Raw genomic sequence first — 23,591 nt, 5'->3', positions numbered from 1 at the left:
CTGTCCTAAAGGAACCTCTCTCTCTCTCTTCAGAATGTGTGTAGAGAGAGAAGTTCCCTGAGGATGGGCTCCGGCATGAGTCTGAAAGCTTGGAAGAATAAATCTCTGATGATCAACTCAGATTGGATCCTGCTTCATTATTCATTTTATTATGTCCCATTTATCTTATATTGCCTCGTGTTCAGGACCAGAAGGAGCATGATAGCTAGAAATTAGGCACCAGAAGTCACAGTTTCTAACCTCCCTGCTCAAAAAAAAAAAAAGGACAGTGGAGGGATTAAAATTCAGCATCTTGAGAACAGCAACTTAAACAAAACCTGCTGCTTTAAATGGCCTAAAAAAGCGCACTTCCAATTAAAACATATTGCAACGAGAAGGGATAATAAATGCAGCAGGGCTGTGATCATCTTCTTGGAAGAGGTGTATGTGAAAGAAGATGGCATGTTTTCTTTAAGAACAAACCCTATTGTGAGAAAGGCAGATCCAAAAACAGTCTGCAGTTTTACATGCAGGAGGCAAAGCCTACATGACTTTCCAAGTAAGAATGTTTTAACTGACCAATAACCCAGCTTTAGAGCATTGTCTCTCAACCTTAGCAACTTTAAGCCCACTATAACAACATTGCCAAAAAGGCATTAAGAGTTGTAAACCTAATCTTGCGTAGCTTCTTCTCCGGTAATATCACACCAGTAACCAGAGCATACAAAACATTTGCTAGACCAATTCTCGAATACAGCTCATCTGTCTGGAACCCGCACTGAATATCGGACATTAATACAATTGAATGTGTCCAGAAATATTTCACAAGAAGAGTCCTCCACTCCTCTGCTCGCAACAAAATACCTTATGCCACCAGACTTGAAATTCTGGGCCTAGAAAACTTAGAACTACGCCGTCTTCGGTATGACCTAAGCGTAGCTCATAAAATTATCTGCTTCAACCACAACAATACATGAGCACACAATAGATACAAACTTAAAGTGAACTGCTCCAAACTCGATTGCAGAAAATATGACTTCAGCAACAGAGTGGTCAATGCCTGGAATACACTACCTGACTCTGTGGTTTCATCCCCAAACCCCCAAAATTTTAACCTAAGACTGTCTGCTGTTGACCTCACCCCATTCCTAAGAGGTCTGTAAGGGGCATGCATAAGAGCACCAGCGTACCTACAGTCCCTGTCCTAATGTTCCCTTTATTTGTATCTATTTTATGTATTCAATTCATGCTTATACTTATATATATTACCTAATATGTTCTTGACAAATAAATAAAATAAAAAATAAATAAATAAAGATGTGTGGACTTCAACTCCCAGAATTCCATAGCCATCCATGGGAAAATCTGGGAGTTGAAGTCCACACGTTTTAAAGTCGTCAAGGTTAAGAAACAGTTTTAGAAGCTTCGCAGAGATGCTGTGGAGAAGGGAAAAAAAGAGAGGAAGAACTTGTGAATTTCAGCATTTACTGAAAGACAGATGAAGGGAAGGAACTGCTGACAATGGCCACCAGATTGTTCCATTCCACAAGTCAGGAAGCAGCTGACCAAGAGATGGCAAACAAACATGTATCACTCTGCTTAATGTGCAGCATTCAGTCTGGCACAGAATTGCACATTCCCCAATCAGATTTGATTCTTTTAAAATACATACATAAGTAATCCTGGCATGGGCCCAGCAGCCATCTCCTAAAAGGAAAAGGGGGGGAAGCCCTCGGGGGCTTAGAATTTGGCATCTGCAGATGAGGAAAGTCCTCTCTATCTCCCAGTACTCTTCTTTCTCCCCCATCGTCAAACTGATAAGCAAAGGAGACCAGTTCCTATCAGCTTTATTGCAGTGGTCTCCTGTTTCTCTGGGTGAAAAATAAAGAAAAACCCACGGATCCAACCACAACTTTGCTTGTCTTTTAAACTCTGCAAGAGACAGATAAATTAACATTCCCCACCCATTTTTTCAAAGAGGCTGACACAAGCTTGTCCATAAGACTGAAACAACAATACATTTGCCAAGCCCACGTCCCTGCAGGGGAATGGTACCAATTCTTAGACCTTTCTTCTTCCTCTTTCTTGCCCTTCTTTCTACTAAGTCCTTGCTGAATTCAAAATTATGACAAGAACAATTCCCACCCCACTTCCATTATCTTCATCTCTGGTCAGCAGTGGTGTTGGAAGAAATGTCCATCTGGGTTCAGTTCCAAGTGGGGAAGAAAGACACTGGAAACATGGAGACTGCTTGGAAAGATGGTTTTTAATGGTGGTCAGGACTACATGGTTTGAGGTCCTGGAGAAAAAAGGGAAGAGATGCTGAAAGTGCCCCAGTTTTATGCCCTCTCTGGGCTTTTGAATTTGACCTTCTATTCTGATTGGTTGTCAGACTCCCATGGGGCCATGCTGGGGCAACTCTGTAGGCTGTCCTGAGTCCCAAGCTTGGTTGACGCTTGCTGGGTGATGATGTAATGAAAGGGCTTTGGGATTCCTACTATGGCTCTGCCTGAAGGAGGTTATATAGAATAGACTGGCCCAGGTCTTAATGGCCCATTGACAAAATGGGGAGGGTGAGTTTCTGCCTCCCTTTTAGGGGAAATATTCTGTCCTTTTAATATTTCCCAAAATATCTCATTTTCCTAAGAGAGGGGTGGGCGCTAACTTCCTACAGTAGCAATGGCAAAGGATGATGGTTCCATTTTGAAAGGGGAACTCCTCTCTGAAAGACTTTGCTAATTTCTGCCTGCCTCTTCTATGACTTCTAATGAAAAAATTATAGTCATCGTTTTCTTGAATGCAAATGAATATTGTTAGGAGGGATTTTGGATGTCAGCTTTCTTTAGAACTTGCGAAGCTAGAAGACATAAATTTGGGTATAAAGAGTGTTAACTAGCCGATTATAAGAATTGTTTTTCACTTATACTACCGTATATCTGTTTGCCCACAGGTCTAATAAAATATAAACTGTTAAACAATTGTGATTGATCCTTATTTGCACTTGGTGTCATTTTTGTCTTTGTCCAAAATTCTCCATTTAATTAATTAATTAGTTTGTGTGTGATAGCTTAACTCTACTCAGGACTTTTATCATTTAAGCAAAGATGTTTAAGAAACCAGGTTTCGCTATTAGGTAATTTTCTGATTTGCTGTCTAGTATCATGATTTCCAAGATGCAGCATTTTGCTTCAACATCCTATGCATTCTGTGAAATTTAGCTTAGTGTGTTCAAAGAGAAAGAATAAAAAGGATATACAAAGCAGAAGAATATGGAAGACCTGCCTAAAAACATCGAAGCTGCAGGCCAGGGAATCCAACTATGTTCTATTTTCCATAGATCTGGATTGAAGGCAGAATACTTTCTGGCTTTTTTTAAACATATGGCCTAATAGGTGACAGCCCACTGTATTTCTCTTCCACTGGAAAATCTTTCTAAGAAGAAAGAGTCTGCCAGCCAGAGTTCCCTTGATTCCATTTTGTGTCAGTTCTAGAAGATGAAATGAAGTTAAATATAATCTTCTTTCTCCCAGATAAGAGAGAATCTTCAGTCCTCTTCTAAAAGTAGAAAAAGTGGTGGTTGCATGATGGTCTAAGAGAGACCCACTATTTTTTAAGAGTGAGCAACACAGGAGTGTGGAAATCTGATAGATACATCTGGAAATAGAAAGCATTTTTAGGAATCTTGTGGATCTGAACTGCTCAGCACCAGAGGACCCTTCAAAGGTCATTTGTATGTTGGGTGCAGTTGAACAGATTAAGTAGGGAAGCAGCAAAACTTTGATATTGATATTTGTCTTAAATGCTATTACCTTTCTGTGAGATTCTAAGAACACTAAAGCCCTGAGATCTCTGTCAGTCCTAATTCAGACTCATCATGTTTGGTTTCAAGTTAATTTGGCAGAGTCTATACAAGAATTTGTTTGCAGCGCTCTTTCAGATGCAAAATGTGCTTAAAAACATGGAAAACCAAAGAGGGAGATTTTGTAGCTGGATGGGGGTGGGGGCAGATTTAAATGCCTGTGATAACTTGCAGTGGGGTTTTTTAAAGACTTTCTCAAGATTTCATTTCATGAAAGGTTTGGAGAAAGCACCAAGCTAAAATGAAAGAGGCTAAGTAGGATTCCCCCTGGCAAAATGCAGGGTTTCATCACTGAGTAGCAAAAATTAGAATATTTTACGTAAATTAGTTTATACAAACTGCAGAATGTGTCCTGCCCTGCTAAAATATTATCAATTTCAACCTAGATAACTCCCGGCCCAGTTTGAAGTTTTCACTCACAGAACTAAAATTCTCTCTCTTTCTCTCCTCCAAAGTATGCAAATACTTCCATCATGGAATAAACTGATTCCAAATCTGTGGCTTTAAGACTGGATAAAGAACAGGCTGCATAAAGAACGGACCAATTCTGAAACACTTAAAGCCACCTGCTTTGAAGTTGAGGCATTCTGGGAGTTTTGGTAGATCCAGTTGGAAACAACTCACTTTCTGTTCACGTGTGCACCCAGCAGGGGTGAAATGCTACCGGTTCGGCCCGGTTCAGCTGAACCAGTAACGATGGCAGCCGGTGGTTCGGAGAACTGGTAGTGATGGCAATGCGAGGCTCCACCCACCCGCCCAGTCGTTGTTACTTCCTGGTTTTAAGCAGGAAGTAACCTGTTTTCTACCCTCTGCGCATGCACAGAAGGGTTTGCGCATGCACAGAGGGTCCGCGCGCACATATGATGCACGCGGGTGGCACATGCACTTCCAAACCGGTAGGGAAGGTAACTAGATTTCACCCCTGGCGCCCAGGGATACATGTGTGTGCACATTTGCACACATATACATATACTACAGTTCCATGCAATGCACCACTGTTTCAGGACTGAGGGCAAACTCGAAAAGTACAATTGTTGCTTTACCACCTGGCTAACGGAGGTGAGTTTTCTCTCCTCCCAACTCAGGTCTGACAAAGCATAGTCTTTCCCAGCTCAGGAAAACCCTCATGTTTGCAGTACCCTGACATTTGGCGATAAAGAACTAATTTTCAGTAACACTTTTTACAGTTAAAAGTTGCTGCCTATGACCGGCTTAACCTCCTGTTTTTCCCTTTTAAAAGCCCTCAAAGCAAGAGGAAGGGGCCCCACATTTCAGCCCTGCCCCGCCAAGCACAACGCTTCATTACACTGACACCCTTCAAAGTCATCAGAGGGACCACTGACCACAAAAAGATGGTCTGGTGCTAGGAGATACCGTCACGAAAGATAGTAGTTAAACACACTATACAGACAAGCAGTTGGGCAGGATGTGGTGAGTTCTTTCACTTGCAACTGGGGTAGTACCTGAGGGGATTTTCCGGCCATCACTCTATTACCCAAGGTGGGTGGGGCTGCTTCTGTGGGAATCCGGGCTGCTTTTACTGTGGAAATGGTGGTGCATTTTTTTAGGAGATTATTTTACCCAAAGAGAGTCCACCCACCCATCCCTTCTCTTGAACACGGAACTTGAACTAAACAGAGATGCCAGCTGTGGGTTCTTCAAGTTTTGTCTTGAGCAGGGGTGGGCTTCAAAATTTTTAGCAAGGGGTTCTCTGCCTGGTTGCTGGGTGGCTGTGGTTATGGTGGGTGTGGCCTAGTCGGCCTTGTGCATTATGGTGGGGGGGGGTGTTGCCTTCCCCATGCTCCGGAGGCTTTCCTTGAGCCTCTGGGAGGGCAAAAATGGCCTACCCAGACTCTGGAGTTTCCGAACTTCCAATAGGCCCGTTTTTCGCTCTCCCCGAGCCTCCACGCACACCCTGCACTTACCTGCATCCAAAATGGGCCGTGTGGGGACTTCTGGGAGAGGTGGGGTGGGGTGGGAGTGGCCAGTCAGGAATGGGATTTGGGGGTTGTCTAAGGTGACCAGATTTTAACATTGGTAAAGAGGGACATTGTGGGCGTGGCTTATTTTGTGGGCGTGGCTAGCTGGTCATGTGACTGGGTGGGCGTGGCTAGCTGGTCATGTGACCGGGTGGCCATGGCTATGTCTATAGGGTAAGGTGAACAGATTTTAACATTGGTAAGAAGGACACCATTGTGGGCGTGGCTTATTGTGTGGGCGTGGCTTGGAGGCCATGTGACTGGGTGGGCGTGGCTACCTGGTCATGTGACCGGGTGGCCATGGCTATGTGTATAGGGACTACTCAGAGGGCTGAAAAGTCATTTCTGACAGGTCCTCACACTTTTGACTGGTCCTCACACTTATGACCATCCTCACATTTATGCCCGTGCAGCATTCTTAACAACCATGTCACTCATTTCACAACTGCTTCTCTTCAACATGGTGACAAGATAGGGCAAAAATGTAAAATGTGAGGACAGTCGTAAGTTTGAGGACTGGTCAAAAGTGTGAGGACCAGTCAAAAATAACTTTTTCAGCCCTCTCAGTAGTCCATATGCACAAAAGGACTAACCAGAGAGCTGAAAAAAGTCATTTCTGACATTTCCTCACACTTTTGACTGGTCCTCACACTTATGACCATCCTCACATTTATGCCCATGCAGCATTCTTAACAACCATGTCACTCATTTCACAACTGCTTCTCTTCACCATGATGACAAGATAGGGCAAAAATGTAAAATGTGAGGACAGTCATAAGTTCGAGGACTGGTCAAAAGTGTGAGGACCAGTCAAAAATAACTTTTTCAGCCCTCTGAGTAGTCCATATGCATTAAAGGATTACAGCAATAGAGAGGGATGAAGGAATGGAAATTAGAGTAGGAGTGAGGGTAAGAGAGGGAGGAAGAGAGGAGGAGAAGGAGAAAGAAAGAGGAAGTAGGGAGGAGAAAAAGAGGGTGGGGGGAAGAGAAAGTAAGAAGGAAAGAAAAGAGAGAGGTGGTAGGTTTGAGGAGAAAGATTGCTGTACAATAAAAAAGATGAAAGGGAAGAAAGCCAACCCCAAGCAAATATAAAGATATTAAGATAAAGAATGAATTGTTAAACTTTAAAGAATAAAAGAGAACAAATATGAATAAATAGCAATAATTAGAAACACACATACAAACATACAATGTATTTTCTTTGAACAGAATATTTGGCTGGTTCACAAATTTAAACAGCGTTTAGTCATTTCAATTAAATTTACAATTTCTATATTTCCTTTTTGCCATATTTATTCCTCATCTATTTTTTAAAAAAACCAATATTACCCTTCATCCTCATCTCTAATCTTAATCAAATTCAATTTTTCCCTTCTATTCTATATTATACCCCTTCCCATTGTCATCTATTTTTATATCCATCCTCACATTGTTTAATTATGTAATTATGTAATACAGTTGTTTAATACAAATTCAACATTTTAATATAAATCAATTAGTTATAAAACTATCTTTTTTGTATATTAATCAATATGAACATGAATATTCCAATTATTTCCATGCAATCCAATTTCTTACAAATCAATTAATTATATTTACCAATAATAATAAACCAAATAATTTCTCCCATATATTCCTCCGAACCACAACTTAACCATTTCTGCTTTCAACACAATATACAATTAATAGTATCTCAATTATTACAATTCCCTAGTTAAATACAGCTTTTTTTCCTTTGTGTTTTAAAATCTTGAACTCTCCTCCTTAATTTCCCATTGTTTGCAGTTTTTCACCTACCTTTTTTGGGGAGGAAAAATAAAAATAAAAATAAATCTCTCTCTGCCTCATTTTGTCACGCTGAACCAAAGACCCTGGTTTCGGTTTCGTTTCTGAAGCTTAGCTAGGGGAAAAAAAAACTGCTTTACACTGATTGCCTGTAGGGCGGCCCTTTGAAGCCCCGGGCAAGAGTTTAAACAGTTTTTTTTTCTTCTAGCCATCAGCTGGGGCTCAAGAAAAATCGGGACTTTTTTGAAACGCCGCGGGACGCGGGACAAATTGCTCAAAAGCGGGACTGTCCCGCCAAAAGCGGGACGTCTGGTCACCTTAGGGTTGTCCAAACTGCACAGAATCTTAGCTAGAGGTTCTCCCGAACCCCTGCGAACCCCCAGCAGCCCATCCCTGGTCTTGAGGTTGTACGGCTGAAAATTTCCACTATCCTGGTTCTTCATATAGTTCCCAAGAAAGGGATCTGGTAAGGAGAACCTAGCAATGGAGGAACCCAGTACAACTAACCCTTGGCTTACAACCATTCATTTAGTGACCGTTCAAAGGGTACAACGGCACTGAAAAAAATGGTTATTTATAACCATTTTTTACACGTACAACCACTGCAACATCCCTCTCCATGATCATGTGATCCAAATTATTATTATTATTATTATTATTATTATTATTATTATTATTATTATTATTATTATTATTATTATTTAAATTTATATTCCACCCTTCTCCCCGAAGGGACTCAGGGCGGTGAACAGCCGAGAATTAAAATAACATACAATATAAGAATTAAGATAATTAAAAATAAATTAAATTAAAAGGCTTCCCCAATTTAAGACCCCTAGTTATACAATTAAAAAACTAACCCATAAAACCTATTCAGGCCAGGCTGGCTTGCTGAAATAAAAACGTCTTCAGGGCCTTACGGAAAGTGCGGAGATCCGGAATCAGCCGTATTCCAGGAGGTAGCTCGTTCCAGAGGGTAGGTGCTCCCACAGAGAAGGCTCTCCCCCTGGGGCCCCCCAGCTGACATTGCTTGACTGACGGCACCCTGAGGAGGCCCTCTCTGTGAGAGCGTATTGGCCGGTGGGAGGTTATCAGTAGCAGAAGGCGGTCTCATAAATACCCTGGCCCTAAGCCATGGAGCGCTTTAAAGGTGAGAACCAACACCTTGAAGCGCACCCGGAAGACCACCGGGAGCCAGTGCAGCTCACGCAGGAGAGGTGTTATATGGGAGTGCCATGTCGCTCCCGTAATCACCCGCACGGCCGCATTCTGGACCAGTTGGAGCCTCCGGGTGCTCCTCAAGGGGAGCCCCATGTAGAGAGCGTTGGCGTAGTCCAGACGAGAAGTGACGAGAGCATGAGTAACTGTGCATAAGGAATCCCGACTCAGAAAGGGGCGCAACTGGCGTAACAGGCGAACCTGATAAAAAGCCCCCCTGGCCACAGCTGTCATGTGCTCTTCTAAAGACAGCCATGTGTCCAGGAGGACACCCACGTTGCGAGCCCCCTCTGTGGGCGTCAATGACTCGCCCCCAATAGCCAGCGATGGCACCAGCTGGCTATATCAGGATGCCGGCATCCACAGCCACTCGGTCTTGGAAGGGTTGAGTCGAAGCCTGTTCCTCCCCATCCAGACCCGCACGGCCTCCAGACACTGGGACATCACTTCAAGGGCATCGTTGGGGTGGTTTGGGGTGGAGATGTACAGCTGAGTGTCATCAGCGTACAGATGGCATCGCACCCCAAATCCACGGATGATCTCACCCAGCGGCTTCACATAAATGAACAGGAGTGGCGAGAGGACCGACCCTTGTGGCACCCCACACACAAGGCGCCTCGAGGTCGACCTCTGCCCCCCTGCCAACACAGACTGCGACCGGTCGGAGAGATAGGAGGAGAACCACCGCAACACGGTGCCTCCCACCCCCAATCCCTCCAACCGGTACAGCATGATACCATGGTCGATGGTATCAAAAGCCGCTGAGAGATCTAATAGGACCAGAACAGAGGAGCAACCCCTGTCCCGAGCCCTCCAGAGATCATCAACCAATACGACCAATGCTGTTTCCGTGCTGTACCCAGGCCTGAAGCCGGACTGGCACAGGTCTAGATAGACGGTTTCATCCAGGTACTGCGGGAGCTGTTGCGCAACCACATTCTCAGCAACCTTCGCAATAAAGCGAAGGTTGGAGACAGGACAGTAGTTAGCCATAACAGCCGGGTCCAGAGAAGGCTTCTTAAGGAGGGGCCTCACCACCGCCTCTTTCAAGGCAGGCGGCAGGAAACCCTCCCCCAAAGAAGCATTTATAATCCTCTGGAGCCAGCTTCGCGTAGTTTAGTTTAGTTTAGTTTAGTTTAGTTTATTTGATTTGTATACCGCCCTACTCCCGAAGGACTCAGGGTGGTGAACAGCCAAACAATAAAATACATAGATACAAAAAATTTAAAAACCAGATAAAATCAAATTAAATCATTTTGGCCCAGACAGATTAAAACACCCCAATAATTTAAAAACAGATTAAAATTTACATATTTAAAAAGGGAAGAGATTAGGCCAAGCCCGCCTGATGGAATAGGAAGGTCTTCACAGCGCGGCGAAAGGTGCGCAGATCCGGGATCCTCCGTATCTCCGGGGGGAGCTCATTCCAGATGGTAGGTGCCCCCACAGAGAAGGCTCTCCCCCTAGGGGCCGCCAGTCGACACTGTTTGGCTGACGGCACCCGGAGGAGTCCCTCTCTATGAGAGCGTTCTGGCTGGTGGGAGGCTATTGGTGGTAGTAGGCGGTCCCATAGATAACCAAGTCCTAAGCCACCTCCCGGGTAGCCAGTACCAGCCAGGAGGGACACGGGTCCAGTAAACATGTGGTTGCATTTAACCTCCCCAGAATCCTGTCCACGTCCTCAGGAGTCACAGGATCGAACTCGTCCCAGATAACGTTCTCAAGACCCGCCTCAGCCACCCCGCCAGAATCTACCCAGTCAGAGTCCAAGCCTTCCCGAATCTGAGTGATTTTATCGTGAAGATACTGTGCAAAATCCTCAGCCTGCCCTTGCAAGGGGTCCTCCCACGCTCCCTGATGCAGGAGGGAGCGGGTCACTCTAAACAAGGCGGCTGGGCGATTATCTGCTGATGCAATAAGAGCGGAAAAGTAATCACACTTTGCCGCTTTTATCGCCACTAAATAGGTCTTAATATGAGACCTAATTAGTCTCATAGGTCTTAATATGAGACCTAATTCAGATGCTTGGCTAGTGGTTCATATTTATGACGGTTGCAGTGTCTCCGGGTCACGAGATCCACTTTTGAAAACTTCTGATGAGCAAAGTCAACGGGGAAACTAGTTTCACAACATTATTACAATTACAGTGATTCACTTAACAACTGTGGCAAGAAAGGTCGTAAAATGGGACATCAATAAATGTTTCACTTAGCAACATCAATTTTTGGGTCCATTGTGGTCATAAGTCGAGGAGTACCTGTAATTAACTTTTTTTTTTCTTCTTCTGCTCAGTTCTTTGGAGACTGCCTGAACAATTCCCTGAAATTTTCTTGGCAAGGTTTCCCTCCTCTCCCCAGAAATGGTTTGCCCTTGCCTGCTTCTTAGGGTTGAGAGAGAGTGACTGGCCCAAAGTTACCCAGCTGCCCAAGGTGGGACTAGAACTCACAGTCTCCCAGTTCCCTGGTGCCTTTAACCATTACTTCAAACTGATTGGGGTATTATAAAAAATATTCTCTGAATATGCTCCTCCAATATGAAGGCCTGGCACTGGAGATGCGGTACTTCTTCAACACAAATGTGGATTTTGCTATTGCTCTCCAGTGATAGACCTCTGTTTGCATTCAGAAGTATTTCCCTAATATTAATTCAGTATTTTTAAAGATAGGTGAAGAAGCAGTGGCAGACGACAGGAGTGAATGAAGAAAGCAAATGAAATAAATGAATTTGGACTTGCCAGGCAGATGCCATCAGGTTCACAAGTCCAAAACCAAAGACAACCAGTAAAGTCAGTTCATATAACTCGATTCCCTGTTTGTTTGTTTGTTTAAAAATCCCAATCCATTGGAAAGAATTAAAATAAATCAAATTAGCATTTTAAATTAGGCCTTGATGGCAAAAACGAGGCCAGCAGTCATCTGGTCAGCAGAAAAAAAGCCGTCTGGGCCATTGGTGGGTTTCAAAAATGTTTACTAGCGGTTCTGTGGGCGTGGCTTGGTGGGTGTGGCAGGGGAAGGATACTGCAAAATCTCCATTCTGTCCCTAATCCAGGTGAAGGTTACTGCAAAATCCCCATTTCCTCCCGATCAGCTGGGACTTGGGAGGCAGGGAATAGATGGGGGCGGGGTGAGTCAGAATTTTTACTACCAGTTCTCCAAACTACTCAAACTTTCTGCTACCGGTTCTCCAGAACTGGTCAGAACCTGCTGAAACCCACCTCTGGGCTGGGCTGACCAGCCCTTTTTTGTGCTGGGGAGCAAGGAACAAGATGTGCTTTTGCAGCCTCTGAGCATGTGTACTGATATCAGCTACACAAACCCCATTTTGCAGCAGCATATGATACAGGCACATGCAGGTGGGGAGGGGAGGGGCTCACATTAGTTGGTCCTGCTTTGTGGCAGACACTACTTTGCAAACATGCTCATGATTGGAAAGTCCTTTTTGGGGGCGGCTGTCTAGATAGATTCTGGGGGACCTGAACACAGGTCGTCCTTGACTTACGACCACAATTGAGCCCAACATTTATGTTGCTAAATGAGACATTTGTTAAGAAGGTTTTTCCCCATTTTACTACCTTTCTTGCCACAGTTGTTAAGTGAATCTGGCTTCCTCATTGACTTTGCTTGTCAGAAGGTCACAAAAGGGGATCGCCTGACTTTGGGACACACAGCAATGGTCATAGGTATGGACCAGTTGCCAAGCATCTGAATTTTGATCGTGTGATCATGGGGATGCCGCAAAGGTCATAACTGTGGGAAAGGGGCATAAGTCACATTTTTCAATGCTGTTGTAAGTTTGAACTTCTGTAAGCCGAGGACTACCTGTACTGGTCTGGAGGGGTTAGAGCGGGTTCAGGGAAGAGCAGATAAGAAAGAGGAATGAGGATGGCTCCCACTGGGTATTAAGACCTGGGGAAAAAAATGCCTATCCTGTTGCCTGTTTTTATTGTGCTTTATTTTGAGGAACATCTCCAAAAGAGATTAGGAAAACCCCAAATCATAGAACGAAGACTTAGCCAGCCAAAGAATCACAGCCCTTTGGTAGCTTCCAGCTTCCCACGGTTGCCTGGAGTGGGCAGCTGCTCTTGAGTTTTTGCTGACTCAAGTCTTCACACATTGATTGAGACTGAAAGGAAAGGGGTGAATCATAGGGCAGCCTTGCCAGTTGTCGTCTGCTGAATTTGCTGCCTTCAAGGAAATCTTGCACCTTGGCAAAGAACGCAGCTGCCTGGTTTAGCTTCACCAAGAACTCCTCAACTCAAAAGCCTCAAGGTTCACCTTCCAGTTCAGTGAGACTACTCAAGGGGGCGAATCAACCAGTTACTGGGAAGGAAGAGATACAAAGCACAAAGGCAGCAGGTTCAGGTAACATAATGTTCCGGCTTCAGGTTGCTAGAAATGTATTGTCTCTTCATCACCTCTTAGCTGGCTAGAGAAGAGAGTGTTGCAGACTACCCTCTTAGCCACAAGATAAGATACCCACATCTTTCAGCTCTTGATGCTGCTCTTAGACCAAATGGATTCCGAGTCCCTCTAAGGTGGTGTTGGAAACGGGACAGGGAGGGGAACAAATGGCAAGAGAGGCTCACGAGACTGAGGACTCACCGGCTGCTTGCACCAGGCACAACTGGGGTGGGACTGAATGCACTCATGGCAGGAAGGCTGAGGCTGGCAGGATCCTGAAAAGGAAACACAAAGCGACCACAATGAAGCCTGTCGTTCTCCCCACCGAGTCTTCCTTCCTCTCTCTCCTGTTCTCCCTTCCTCATTCTACTTTCCAAAAATCCATAAGGTTGCACAGATCCCGTCTCCTCCTTTGGATCCACTTCTCGAACAAGCTCTAAAGTGACGATCTTGTCAGGTGCACTAGGGTAAAGCCACCCCCTTGGAAAATGGATTGAATGGGGCTGCCCAACAGGATTTTCAATATTCGGCTAGTGCAGGGGTCTGCAACCTTCAACACTCAAAGAGCCATTTGGACCCATTTCCCACAGAAAAGAAAACACCGGGAGCCACAAAACCCTTCCCGTGTCTGACTATTTCTTGAGCGGCCACAAAACTAGCATATGTAATTGAATTAAAAGTTCTGTTTTCTTCTGAAACTTTTCTTGGATTTATCCATGGTTGGCCTACCGGGGGTTGAAAAGCTCAATAAATCGCGTGCCAGTGGGTGTCGCACATTGGCAATTGTGACACATATTTTGAATGAAAGGGAGCCACAGCAAAGGGGTGAAAGAGCCATATGTGGCTTCAGAGCGGCAGGTTGCTGACCCCTGGGTCTAGTGGCAAGCTGGACTAGTAAAGAGTGGCCCTTTTAAGACTGCTGCCTGGCACCGACTTGAATTTCAAGGGTTTGTATATATTTATGTTACATGTTTACATCATCCATATCAGGGGTCTCCAACCTTGGCAACTTTAAGACTTGTGGACTTCAACTCCCAGAATTTGCTGGCTGAGGAATTCTAGGAGTTGAAGTCCACAAGTTTTAAAATTACCAAGGTTGGAGACTCCTGATCTATATCATGGGTGTGTGAGTAATTAGTTCATTCTGGGATAAATCCTGTCAGACAGTCAAGTATAAGTTTGTCAAAAAAAAAAAAAAAAAACTTGTTCATTTTTCTCATCCCGGTATCTTTAAAAAAAGAAGAAGAAGAGGAAGAAGAGGAATCTCCATCTTTCAGGATATTGAAAATAAAAACTTAAATGATAACCGGGATAATTTGCATGAAATCGACCAATCTATCGCTGGTGACAGGGTCCAGATCGCCAAGGGAGGTTTGCAAGTAGAAATCTGCCTTTGAAAAGATTTCATTGTTTAGCATTCAAGTCACTCATCAAATGAATGTGTGAATTATTTAGTTGTCCAATTTATGCCGCTGCCCATCTCACAAAGCAACCCACTCTGGTGGTGTACAACAAAAATGTCATGCATGTCTCAGTGGCCCATGGGTCATTAGAGGGGCCTTTCATTAAAGCCTCCCTAGACTCTTTCCTAGATTCTCTAGTCTTTCTGCTTTTCCGATTCTTAATTCCTCTCCTTCGAAATACAATAATGGTACAATACAATAATAATGCAAAAGTTATCCACGGCCAATATATCTGACAATTACCCCAGTTTGCTGACAGTCTTTCCTGACCATTTCTTTCAATATGACTTTTCCATCTTGGAAATCTCTAAGTCACCTGAATAAACAATGGATGCCAAGCAGTGGTGAAATCCAATTTTTTTTACTACTGGTTCTGTGGGCGTGGCTTGGTGGGCATGGTGTGGTGTGGCTTGGTGGGCTTGGCAGGGGAAGGATACTGCAAAATCTCCATTCCCTCCCCACTCCAGGGGAAGGATACTGCAAAATCTCCATTCACACTCCAGGGGAAGGATACTGCAAAATCCCCATTCCCACCCCACTCCAGGAGAAGGATACTGCAAAATCCCCATTCTCTCCCCACTCCAGGGGAAGGATACTGCAAAATCCCCATTACTTCCCCACTCTGGGGCCAGCCAGAAGTAGTATTTGCCAGTTCTCTGAACTGCTCAAAATTTACACTACCGGTTCTCCAGAACCTGCAAGAACCTGCTGGATTTCACCCCTGATGCCAAGCTCAGGCCAGTGCCACTGCATGGATGCAGGTTTCACTGAATCCAGAACAGATACATACAATTAAGTCAATGCATGTTGGACTACTTTGTGAGTGGAAAAAGTTGGGAAAGCAAATCAGTACAGAACTACAATATGGACAAAGTTTGGAACTCTATCTCTCCACACGGGTCCCCACACATTACCAGTTTCTGCTATCTTCTCCCCACACGTCATTCCTTGGAGCATAAGCAGAATCCCAAGGCTCACAGTCCATCCATCAGAAAGCATGGCCTGGAAAGCAGAGGAAGGAAGGGGAAAGAAAGAAAGAAAAGGGAGTGAGGAAGAGAAAGAAAAGAAGAAGAAGACAAAGAGAGATTTTTTTAAAATGGCTTTCTTCCTCACCCAAAGAACAAGATGTTAAAATCACTGTCACAGTAGAAGCTTGGGGGAGGATCTAAGATCTAGTGGTTGAACATGTGCTTTGCATATAAAAGTCCCAAGTCCAATCCATGGCAGGTCTAAAGAGATTTTTTTTTTTAAAGTAAAGTATCAAAGTTGTGAAATTAAAAAAAAAAATCTCTGCTTGAAAACTTGCCAATCAAAGTTGGCTATGTTGGATTAGACAGCCAAATTGTCCTATCCAAAGAGACTAAAGATGTTTTGACTTGGTTGGCTTTATAGATATGATTTATAAATAAAGGGACCCAATTTCAGCTATGGTAGCTTCCTAAGAATTTACCTGTCCCATTTTGAGATCCATGAATATATTTACAAGCTGGAAATGCAAAGATTCACAAGTTATTGTGAGATCTCTCTCTCTCTCCCTCTCTCTCTCTCTCTGTCTCTGTCTCTCTCTCTCCATCTCTCTCTCTCCTTTCTTTCCTCCCTCCCCTCTCTCTCTCCTAACCGTTGCATACATACAATATTCTCTCTGCTGCCACCCAGAAGACCATAGTGCGAAAAAAGCATTGGGCTTATGAGGTCAATTGCTATAGAATAGAAGGGGTTTTTAAGTGCTGTTGCATCCTTTGTATGAATTAACTCACAGTAGAGCCATATTCATGCTTATTCATTGCCATATTCCCTTTAATTGTATTCCTTTTATCTATTCAATTTATGCTTATACTAATATACACTCTCAAAAAAATAAAGGGAACACAAGCAGAAGACATCCGAGATCTGAATGAATGAAATAGCCTTATTAAATACTTTGTTCTTTACGTACAGTAGTTTTGTGTTCCCTTTAGTTGTTTGAGCAGTGTATAAACTACTGTATGTAATGAACAAAGTATTTAATAAGGCTATTTCATTCATTCAGCTCTCGGATGTCTTCTGCTTGTGTTCCCTTTATTTTTTTGAGCAAAATATATTATCTAATACGTATTCGACAAATAAATAAATAAAATAAAAAATAAAAAACTTTAATAGCAATAGCACTTATATATCCTCCACAGTGTTTTACAGCCCTCTCTGGGCAGTTTACAGAGTCAGCACATTGTCCCTCAAAATTTGGATCCTCATTTTAGTAATCTCAGAAAGATGGAAGTCTGAGTCAACCTTGAGCTGGTCAGGATCCAACTCCTAGGAGTAAACCAGAGGTTGCCTGCAATACTACAATCTAATCACTGTGCCACCCAGTTCAACTTTAATACCCTGGGAAATTAATGAAATGATGCAGAACTGCATTTCAACATCTTTTTTTCTGCACAACATAATGAGTCAAAATATACATTTTAAACAAGTGACTTGCCTGCTTTGAGTCATTTTCTTCATAGATAGAGTTAGGAAATATAATGGAAAGTTATTCTTACGACTTGGGTCAAAGAAAATCAAAGCTAAAAAAAAAAAATGCCCCACCCTAACTGTTTCTACTCAAAGTATTTTTGGAAAGAAGTGATTTTTTTTTCTGCAGATAAAAATTAGCTAAATCGTTGCTCAACATCCCACAAAGTAGAAACAAAACAAAATTTTAAAACCAACCCAGAAGTACCATATATGCATACTTAAAACAATTCTCACATAAATAAGTAAATTTAGGGGGGAGGGACCCCATAAAATCAAAGCAACTAAAATATTCACCAGATTAAATTTTTGATTTATTTTCCGCTCTGCAAAAGTGCTGCATTTTCCTCAAAATAAACACAGGGTGCTCCTTTAAGAGTAGCAAAGCAAACATATTTAAGCACTTAAAAGATACAATTATCATCTGCTGAGTTGGCTTCTCTTCACAGTTTCCAATACTCAACCAGAAAAGTATTCCCTTTCCCTGTTTTATAAAGAATGCTGAAAAACATTTGGATCTCTTTTGCAGTGCTTGAACTGCATGGATATATGTGCTAAATAAAAGGTCTGTTACATGATTTATAACTTCACCAAACCCACAATTATCAGTAAGAGAATTGTATTCTGCATATCAAGGATTGCACTGTATTTAGAGTTCTTGTCCCAAGAGTCAAAAATCAGATTAATAAAAACAATTTCTGGAATTGCCTCCACAACTACAAGGTTCTGGCTGGAAATGGAAACTTCTCTCATTTCCCATGAACCACACTACCAAGTTTCCAAATCTGTTACTTCAACACACCCATTTCTTTTCTGCAAAAAGGATTAGTCCATAGTGCAGTGACAATTTCTTAAAATTATTATTTCTTTGCCTTGCTAGGACTGCAAAACAGAAGCGAAATATGCAGTAGAAATACAAGTTTTAAAAGAGGAAATTAAAAATTGAAAGAGGTTCAAGTCAAATAACAATTATTACAATTCTGTGAACATTGCTACAATTCTATTTTTAAACAACACATTGAATCTCGGTTTTATATTGTCGAGTCTTTCCTTTACATCAAAAAAGATACAAAGTCAAAGGATGCCACACTGTTCAGCTGATTTTGGCTACACAAATGTTACTCTAGCAACACTTGATTTTATAAGCAACAATCCAGGCATAGCATACACAAAATTCTGAACTGAAGAATTTTAAATTTTGGGAATATAGTTTAACACAATATTAGCATCCTTAACCTTTAATTCCTTTCCAGATATCTGATTCATAATAAGAATACCCAACTACTGTTAAGCAACCAAACCATGCATATTAATGTATCTTCAAATTTATTTTATCTACAAGATAAAGAGGGTAACTAAACTTCTAAAACATCCCTGAGGGATCCAATAAATATGGAAAAAATATTTTGATAAATAAATTTCATTTTGGAATCATAGGAAATATATTTCACATTGTTAAAAGTCTGAAACTATAAATTGTTTAAGAGAGGAAGTTCCAAATCTCTATCCCAGTATTTATATGAACTATGTTTAATTGCGTCAAGTTTTAAATTGTCAGTGAAACTGAATTGTTGATTTAATCTTTTTTTAAAAAAATTGTCTAATATATTCAAAAGTATGGGTTTCTGAGGTAAGCCAATGCATCTAGTCCAGAGAACATAACAGATATTCTACTCTCAGTGTATTGCCATTATCTTTGGCAAATTATATACATTTCGTTTGTAACTTTTCAAAAGTTTTTGAAAGCACCATTAACCATTAGCTAATCTATTGGCTGCTTCTGGGATTGATTTATTTATTTCATTATATAGCTGGCCATCTCACAAGAAGTGATGGGCTGCAATGAAATGAAAGGGACATATCTTTTAAGAACAGCTAGCATTTCAATATAGAAGAATGACCAGTTGCCCTGTGCATAGACATAAGAACCATTTCACCAACATTAATTTAAAATGTAATGCAGCCTCTTTAAGGATGAAGATTTGCAAAGCATAGACCAATAAACCACTTCTCCTATCAGTCCCAATATTGTTGTGTTTCCAAAGGCGTATAAGTAATTTGTCTGACTAACTAATCAGAAGGAAGCAGAATTCAATTGTTCTTCTCCAAGCTTGTTTGGAAACAAAAAAACAAAACAAAAACAAAAAAACAACCCAGCCCAACTCTTATAAAAGCACCCTCAGAAATTAATTCTCCCCTTATGTCATGAATCTTATCTACAGGTAAATATGTGACTGTAAAAGAAGTGATTTAACAGCCATCGCTTGCTTTTCCTGCCCCACCCTACTCGACAGGAAACAATACAGTAGGCTGAATTTGCAAAAATGTCTTTTAAAGGTAAAGGATTCCTTTAAATAAAGATGAAAGAAAGAGATAACCTACAAAACCTGAAAGTGTAATAGAACTATACAAAACCGGGGACTATGTGGATTTTGTTTAAAGAGGGAGCGAATAAAGGATGCCAAGTTGCGAAGAAAAAGGAATTAAATCAAAGCTCTGGATTCTAAAATCTGGGTTTTGGAGTGAGTCAGAGAAGCACCAATTGTTTAGACGTTGGTCTATATACATATGGCAGCAACCCTATAGAGAGCAAGTATACAGGAACCTTAACCTTTTACAGTTAGAAAAATTAATCAGTGGAACTGCTTGCCTCCAGAAGTTGTGGTTGCTCCATCACTGGAAGTCCTTCAAGAAAAAAACTGGACAATCATTTGTTTGAAATGGTATTAGGTTTCCTGCTTGAGCAGGAGACTCCTCCAAGGTCCCTTCCAACTTTGTTATTCTGTTAAATCCTTTTTGTCCTTTTTTAAAAAAAAAACTTATGAAGGACTTTACACTATGGCATGACAGTGCTGTTGTCATTATAAAAAAAAACATACATTTTATCATTTAAACTGCTATCCTTCTGCCATTTAGTAGATAATAAACGAGCAATGTAGATTCAATTCATCTGAAGCAATGCAGAAATCTTTGAGTTTGCCCAGGTTGGGAAATGATGCACGGTGTGGTTCTGAAGACTCTATAAATACATGCCTAAAAGCTCAGCTAAAACTGCTTTTGGTGTTAATTTCCGTTGTATTGGCTTTCCGATAAGTATTTTGCTTGAGGTTAGTGGATGGTAACAGATGATACCACAGCTCACACCTGTTGTGGCATAAAAAACAGAGGGGTGTGACGATATTTCCAGACCAAGAAGATTCAACATATATCAGGGTTGGGTTTGTTTGTTTGTTTTAGGTCTGAAATTAAAACTCATTGTTGTTTGTATATATATTAATTTCAGACACAAAATGTAGCCACATATAGTTCTCTGTGGTTTGAGAGCCATTTTCAAATAGTCCTTTAAGGATAACATCAAATTATTTCACCTTTGGCGACCTATTAGATTAAAGCAAATTCTTTTCAAATAAACATATACAAGTTTATTATTTACAAAGATACTATAGACTTCAAAGTTCAGTAATAATGCTTCAGGCAGAAAAACAAAAAAGGAAATCATTTTAAATGATGATGAATTAATAGAATCTACAGATTAAAAGACCTGGAAGAAAAATATAGAAAAAATTAGGACAAAAAGAGTTTATATGATTATTATTCATCACCCAGTGAGGCATTATAGGTGGATGATGATGCTTTTAACATTATATAGAACATTTTGTTCAAAAAAGGTTTCTTCTGCCCCTTTCCTCTTTTTTCTCCCCCACCTGGGATTAATTTACATTTTCTGCCGCTAGATATAAAGTGCAAACACATCTTGCTTGGATTTTGATTTATGCCTTTTTGAAATTAATAGTATTTAAGCATACTATCCATCCTTTAAAATTTCACCAGCTTTCAGAGATAGTGCTTTCTGAATCCTACTCATTTTTTAAAAAATAATCTAATCACGTGCCTCAAAATATGATGGGCCAGCTTTTGATTATGCTGGCTGGGAAATTTGGAATCTTTTTAGGGTCAGTGTATCTGGAGATTAAAACGGTGATATAAATGGTAGATAAAACGCCCAGAGTCATATTATAGGGCAGATGGGTGGCATAAAATTTTAATAAATAAATAAAATAAATAGTGATCATACATTTTATGAATGGCTTTGCTTGGCTTTTTTTTTTCTTAGTTTGGGGCTTAGAACAGATGAAAGGATGATTAATAAATATTCATGCAAAGCTGCCTTTATCATAAGATTTGTTCTTTGTAAGTCCCCTTGCCCTAGGTTCATAACATCAAGCATAAATGCTGAAACTCATCTTTGCAGTTCAAGAAACTAGGAGGGTCTTCTGAGATGTGTGTTACACCCCATTCAGCAGGCTCAGCTGCCTCTTATCCGACCATTGCCTAATCTAGGTTGTTTCTCTCTTTGGTTAGTTTCCATCCATTGCTTCTTGTCCTGCCTTCAATTCCTTTGGAAAAGAAGTCAAGAGAGGGATGTGGCATTGTAGTGCAAGTTCCACTCATACAAAAGTCTTAGATACAGAGTCTTAGATTTTAAAAGAGCTGATTTTAATAAACTCAGAGAGAACTTGGGAAAGATTCCTTGGATGAAAATCCTAAAGGGGGAAACAACTCAAAAATCTTGGGAAACTCTGAAAAATATGATCATAAAAGCCCAGACCAGCACAATACCACTGAGAAAGAAAAACAAGAATTCCAAGAAGAAACCAGCATGGCTGCACAAAGATCTGACAAATCGAAAGAAAAAAAGGACAATTACAAAAATTGGAAAAAGGGACACACAACTAAGGCAGAATATCAGCAGATAGCCAGAATCTGAAAAGATGAAGTCAGGAAAGCAAAGGCTCAGAATGAACGAAGACTTGCAACAAAAGTCAAAGATAATAAAAAAAGTTTCTTCCAACGTATAAATAACAAGAAAAGAAATCAAGAAGACAGTTGGTCCACTAAAAAGAGAAGACGGCAAGGAAGTAACAGACAAGAGAGAGAAAACAGAGCTGTTTAACTCATTCTTTGCATCGGTCTTCACGCAAAAAGAAACTATAGCCCAACCTACCAAAAACATAACTGTAAAAGACAGACTATAAATAAAAGTTAAAATAAGCAATAAAAAATAGTAAGAGAACACCTGTCTGATCTTGATGAATACAAATCACTGAGACCTGATGGATTGCATCCCAGAGTTCTAAAGGAACTGGCAGATGTCATCTCAGAACCACTGTACCACATCTTTCAAAAATCCTGGAGCACCAGGGAACTACCAGAGGACTGGAAAAGAGCTGATATGGTTCCCATCTTCAAAAAAGGGGGAAAAAACAGACTCCGGAAACTACAGACCAATCAGCCTAACTTCAATACCCAGGAAGATACTGGAAAAGATAATAAAAAAACAGATTTGCCAACATCTAGAAACGAGTAAAGTAATAACTAGCAGTCAGCATGGGTTTCTTAAAAACAGATCATGCCAAACCAATCTTATTTCATTCTTCAACATAGTGACTAAATTAGTAGACCAGCAAAATACTGTGGACATAATATACTTAGACTTCAGCAAGGCCTTCGACAAAGTAGACCACAACCTACTTCTTGGTAAGCTAGAAAAAAGTGGGATAGATAGCATCACCATCAGATGGATTCGTAACTGGCTGACAAACTGTACTCAATGAGTAGTCCTTAATGGATCTACATCTACATGGAGGGAAGTAAGCAGTGGGGTACCACAAGGTTCCATCTTAGACCCAGTACTCTTCAATATCTTCATAAACAACTTAGATGAAGGAATAGAAGGGGAACTTACCAAATTTGCAGATGATACTAACTGGCAGGAATAGCTAACAGCCTAGAAGATAGGCTCAGGATCCAGATGGATCTTGACACTTGAGCACTGGGCCCTATCTAACAAAATGAAATTCAATGTAGAGAAAAGTAGTCTTACACTTAGGCAAGAAAAACCAAAAGTACACATATAGACTGGGTGAAACCACGCTTAATAGCAGTAACTGTGAGAGGGATCTTGGAGTCTTAGTGGATAACCAATTAAATATGAGCTAGCAGTGTGCAGCGGCAGCCAAAAAAGCCAATGCAATCCTAAATTGCATTAATAGAGGGATACAATCAAGATCAAGTGAGGTACTAATATCACTCTATAAAGCCTTAGTAAGATCACACCTAGAATACTGTATCCAGTTTTGGTCACCACACTATAAAAAAGATGTTGAGACTCTAGAAAAAGTGCAGAGAAGAGCAACCAGGATGATTAGGGGACTGGAGACTAAAGCATATGAAGAACGGTTACAGGAACTGAGCATTCACTAGTCTAGTGAAAAGAAGGACCAGGGGAGACATGATAGCAGTGTTCCAATATTTCAGCGGCTGCCACAGAGAGGAAGAGGTCAAGCTATTTTCCAAGGTACCTGAAGGCCAGACAAGAAATAATGGATTGAAACTGATCAAGAAATTCAACCTA

The 23,591-nt window shown here is 41.3% G+C and overlaps 1 protein-coding gene across 2 annotated transcripts in view; it reads right to left on the bottom strand.

Annotated features, from left to right (window-relative positions):
- Positions 1-23,591, bottom strand: part of ITGB7 (integrin subunit beta 7) — a 52,488-nt gene that overhangs the window by 23,826 nt on the left and 5,071 nt on the right. For both annotated transcript variants that reach the window (XM_087886722.1, XM_034419145.2), the window contains exons 2-3: positions 15,598-15,685; positions 13,422-13,495 (exon numbers count right to left, since the gene is read on the bottom strand). In XM_087886722.1, coding sequence (XP_087742848.1) covers positions 13,422-13,495; positions 15,598-15,685 — 162 coding nt within the window. The remainder of the gene's footprint in view (positions 1-13,421; positions 13,496-15,597; positions 15,686-23,591) is intronic.

Source organism: Pantherophis guttatus, chromosome 2 (genome assembly GCF_059756535.1).
Source record: "Pantherophis guttatus breed Tessera chromosome 2, ASM5975653v1, whole genome shotgun sequence".
Taxonomy (NCBI): Eukaryota; Metazoa; Chordata; class Lepidosauria; order Squamata; family Colubridae; genus Pantherophis; species Pantherophis guttatus.
This window is presented reverse-complemented; position numbering and strand designations above follow the sequence as displayed.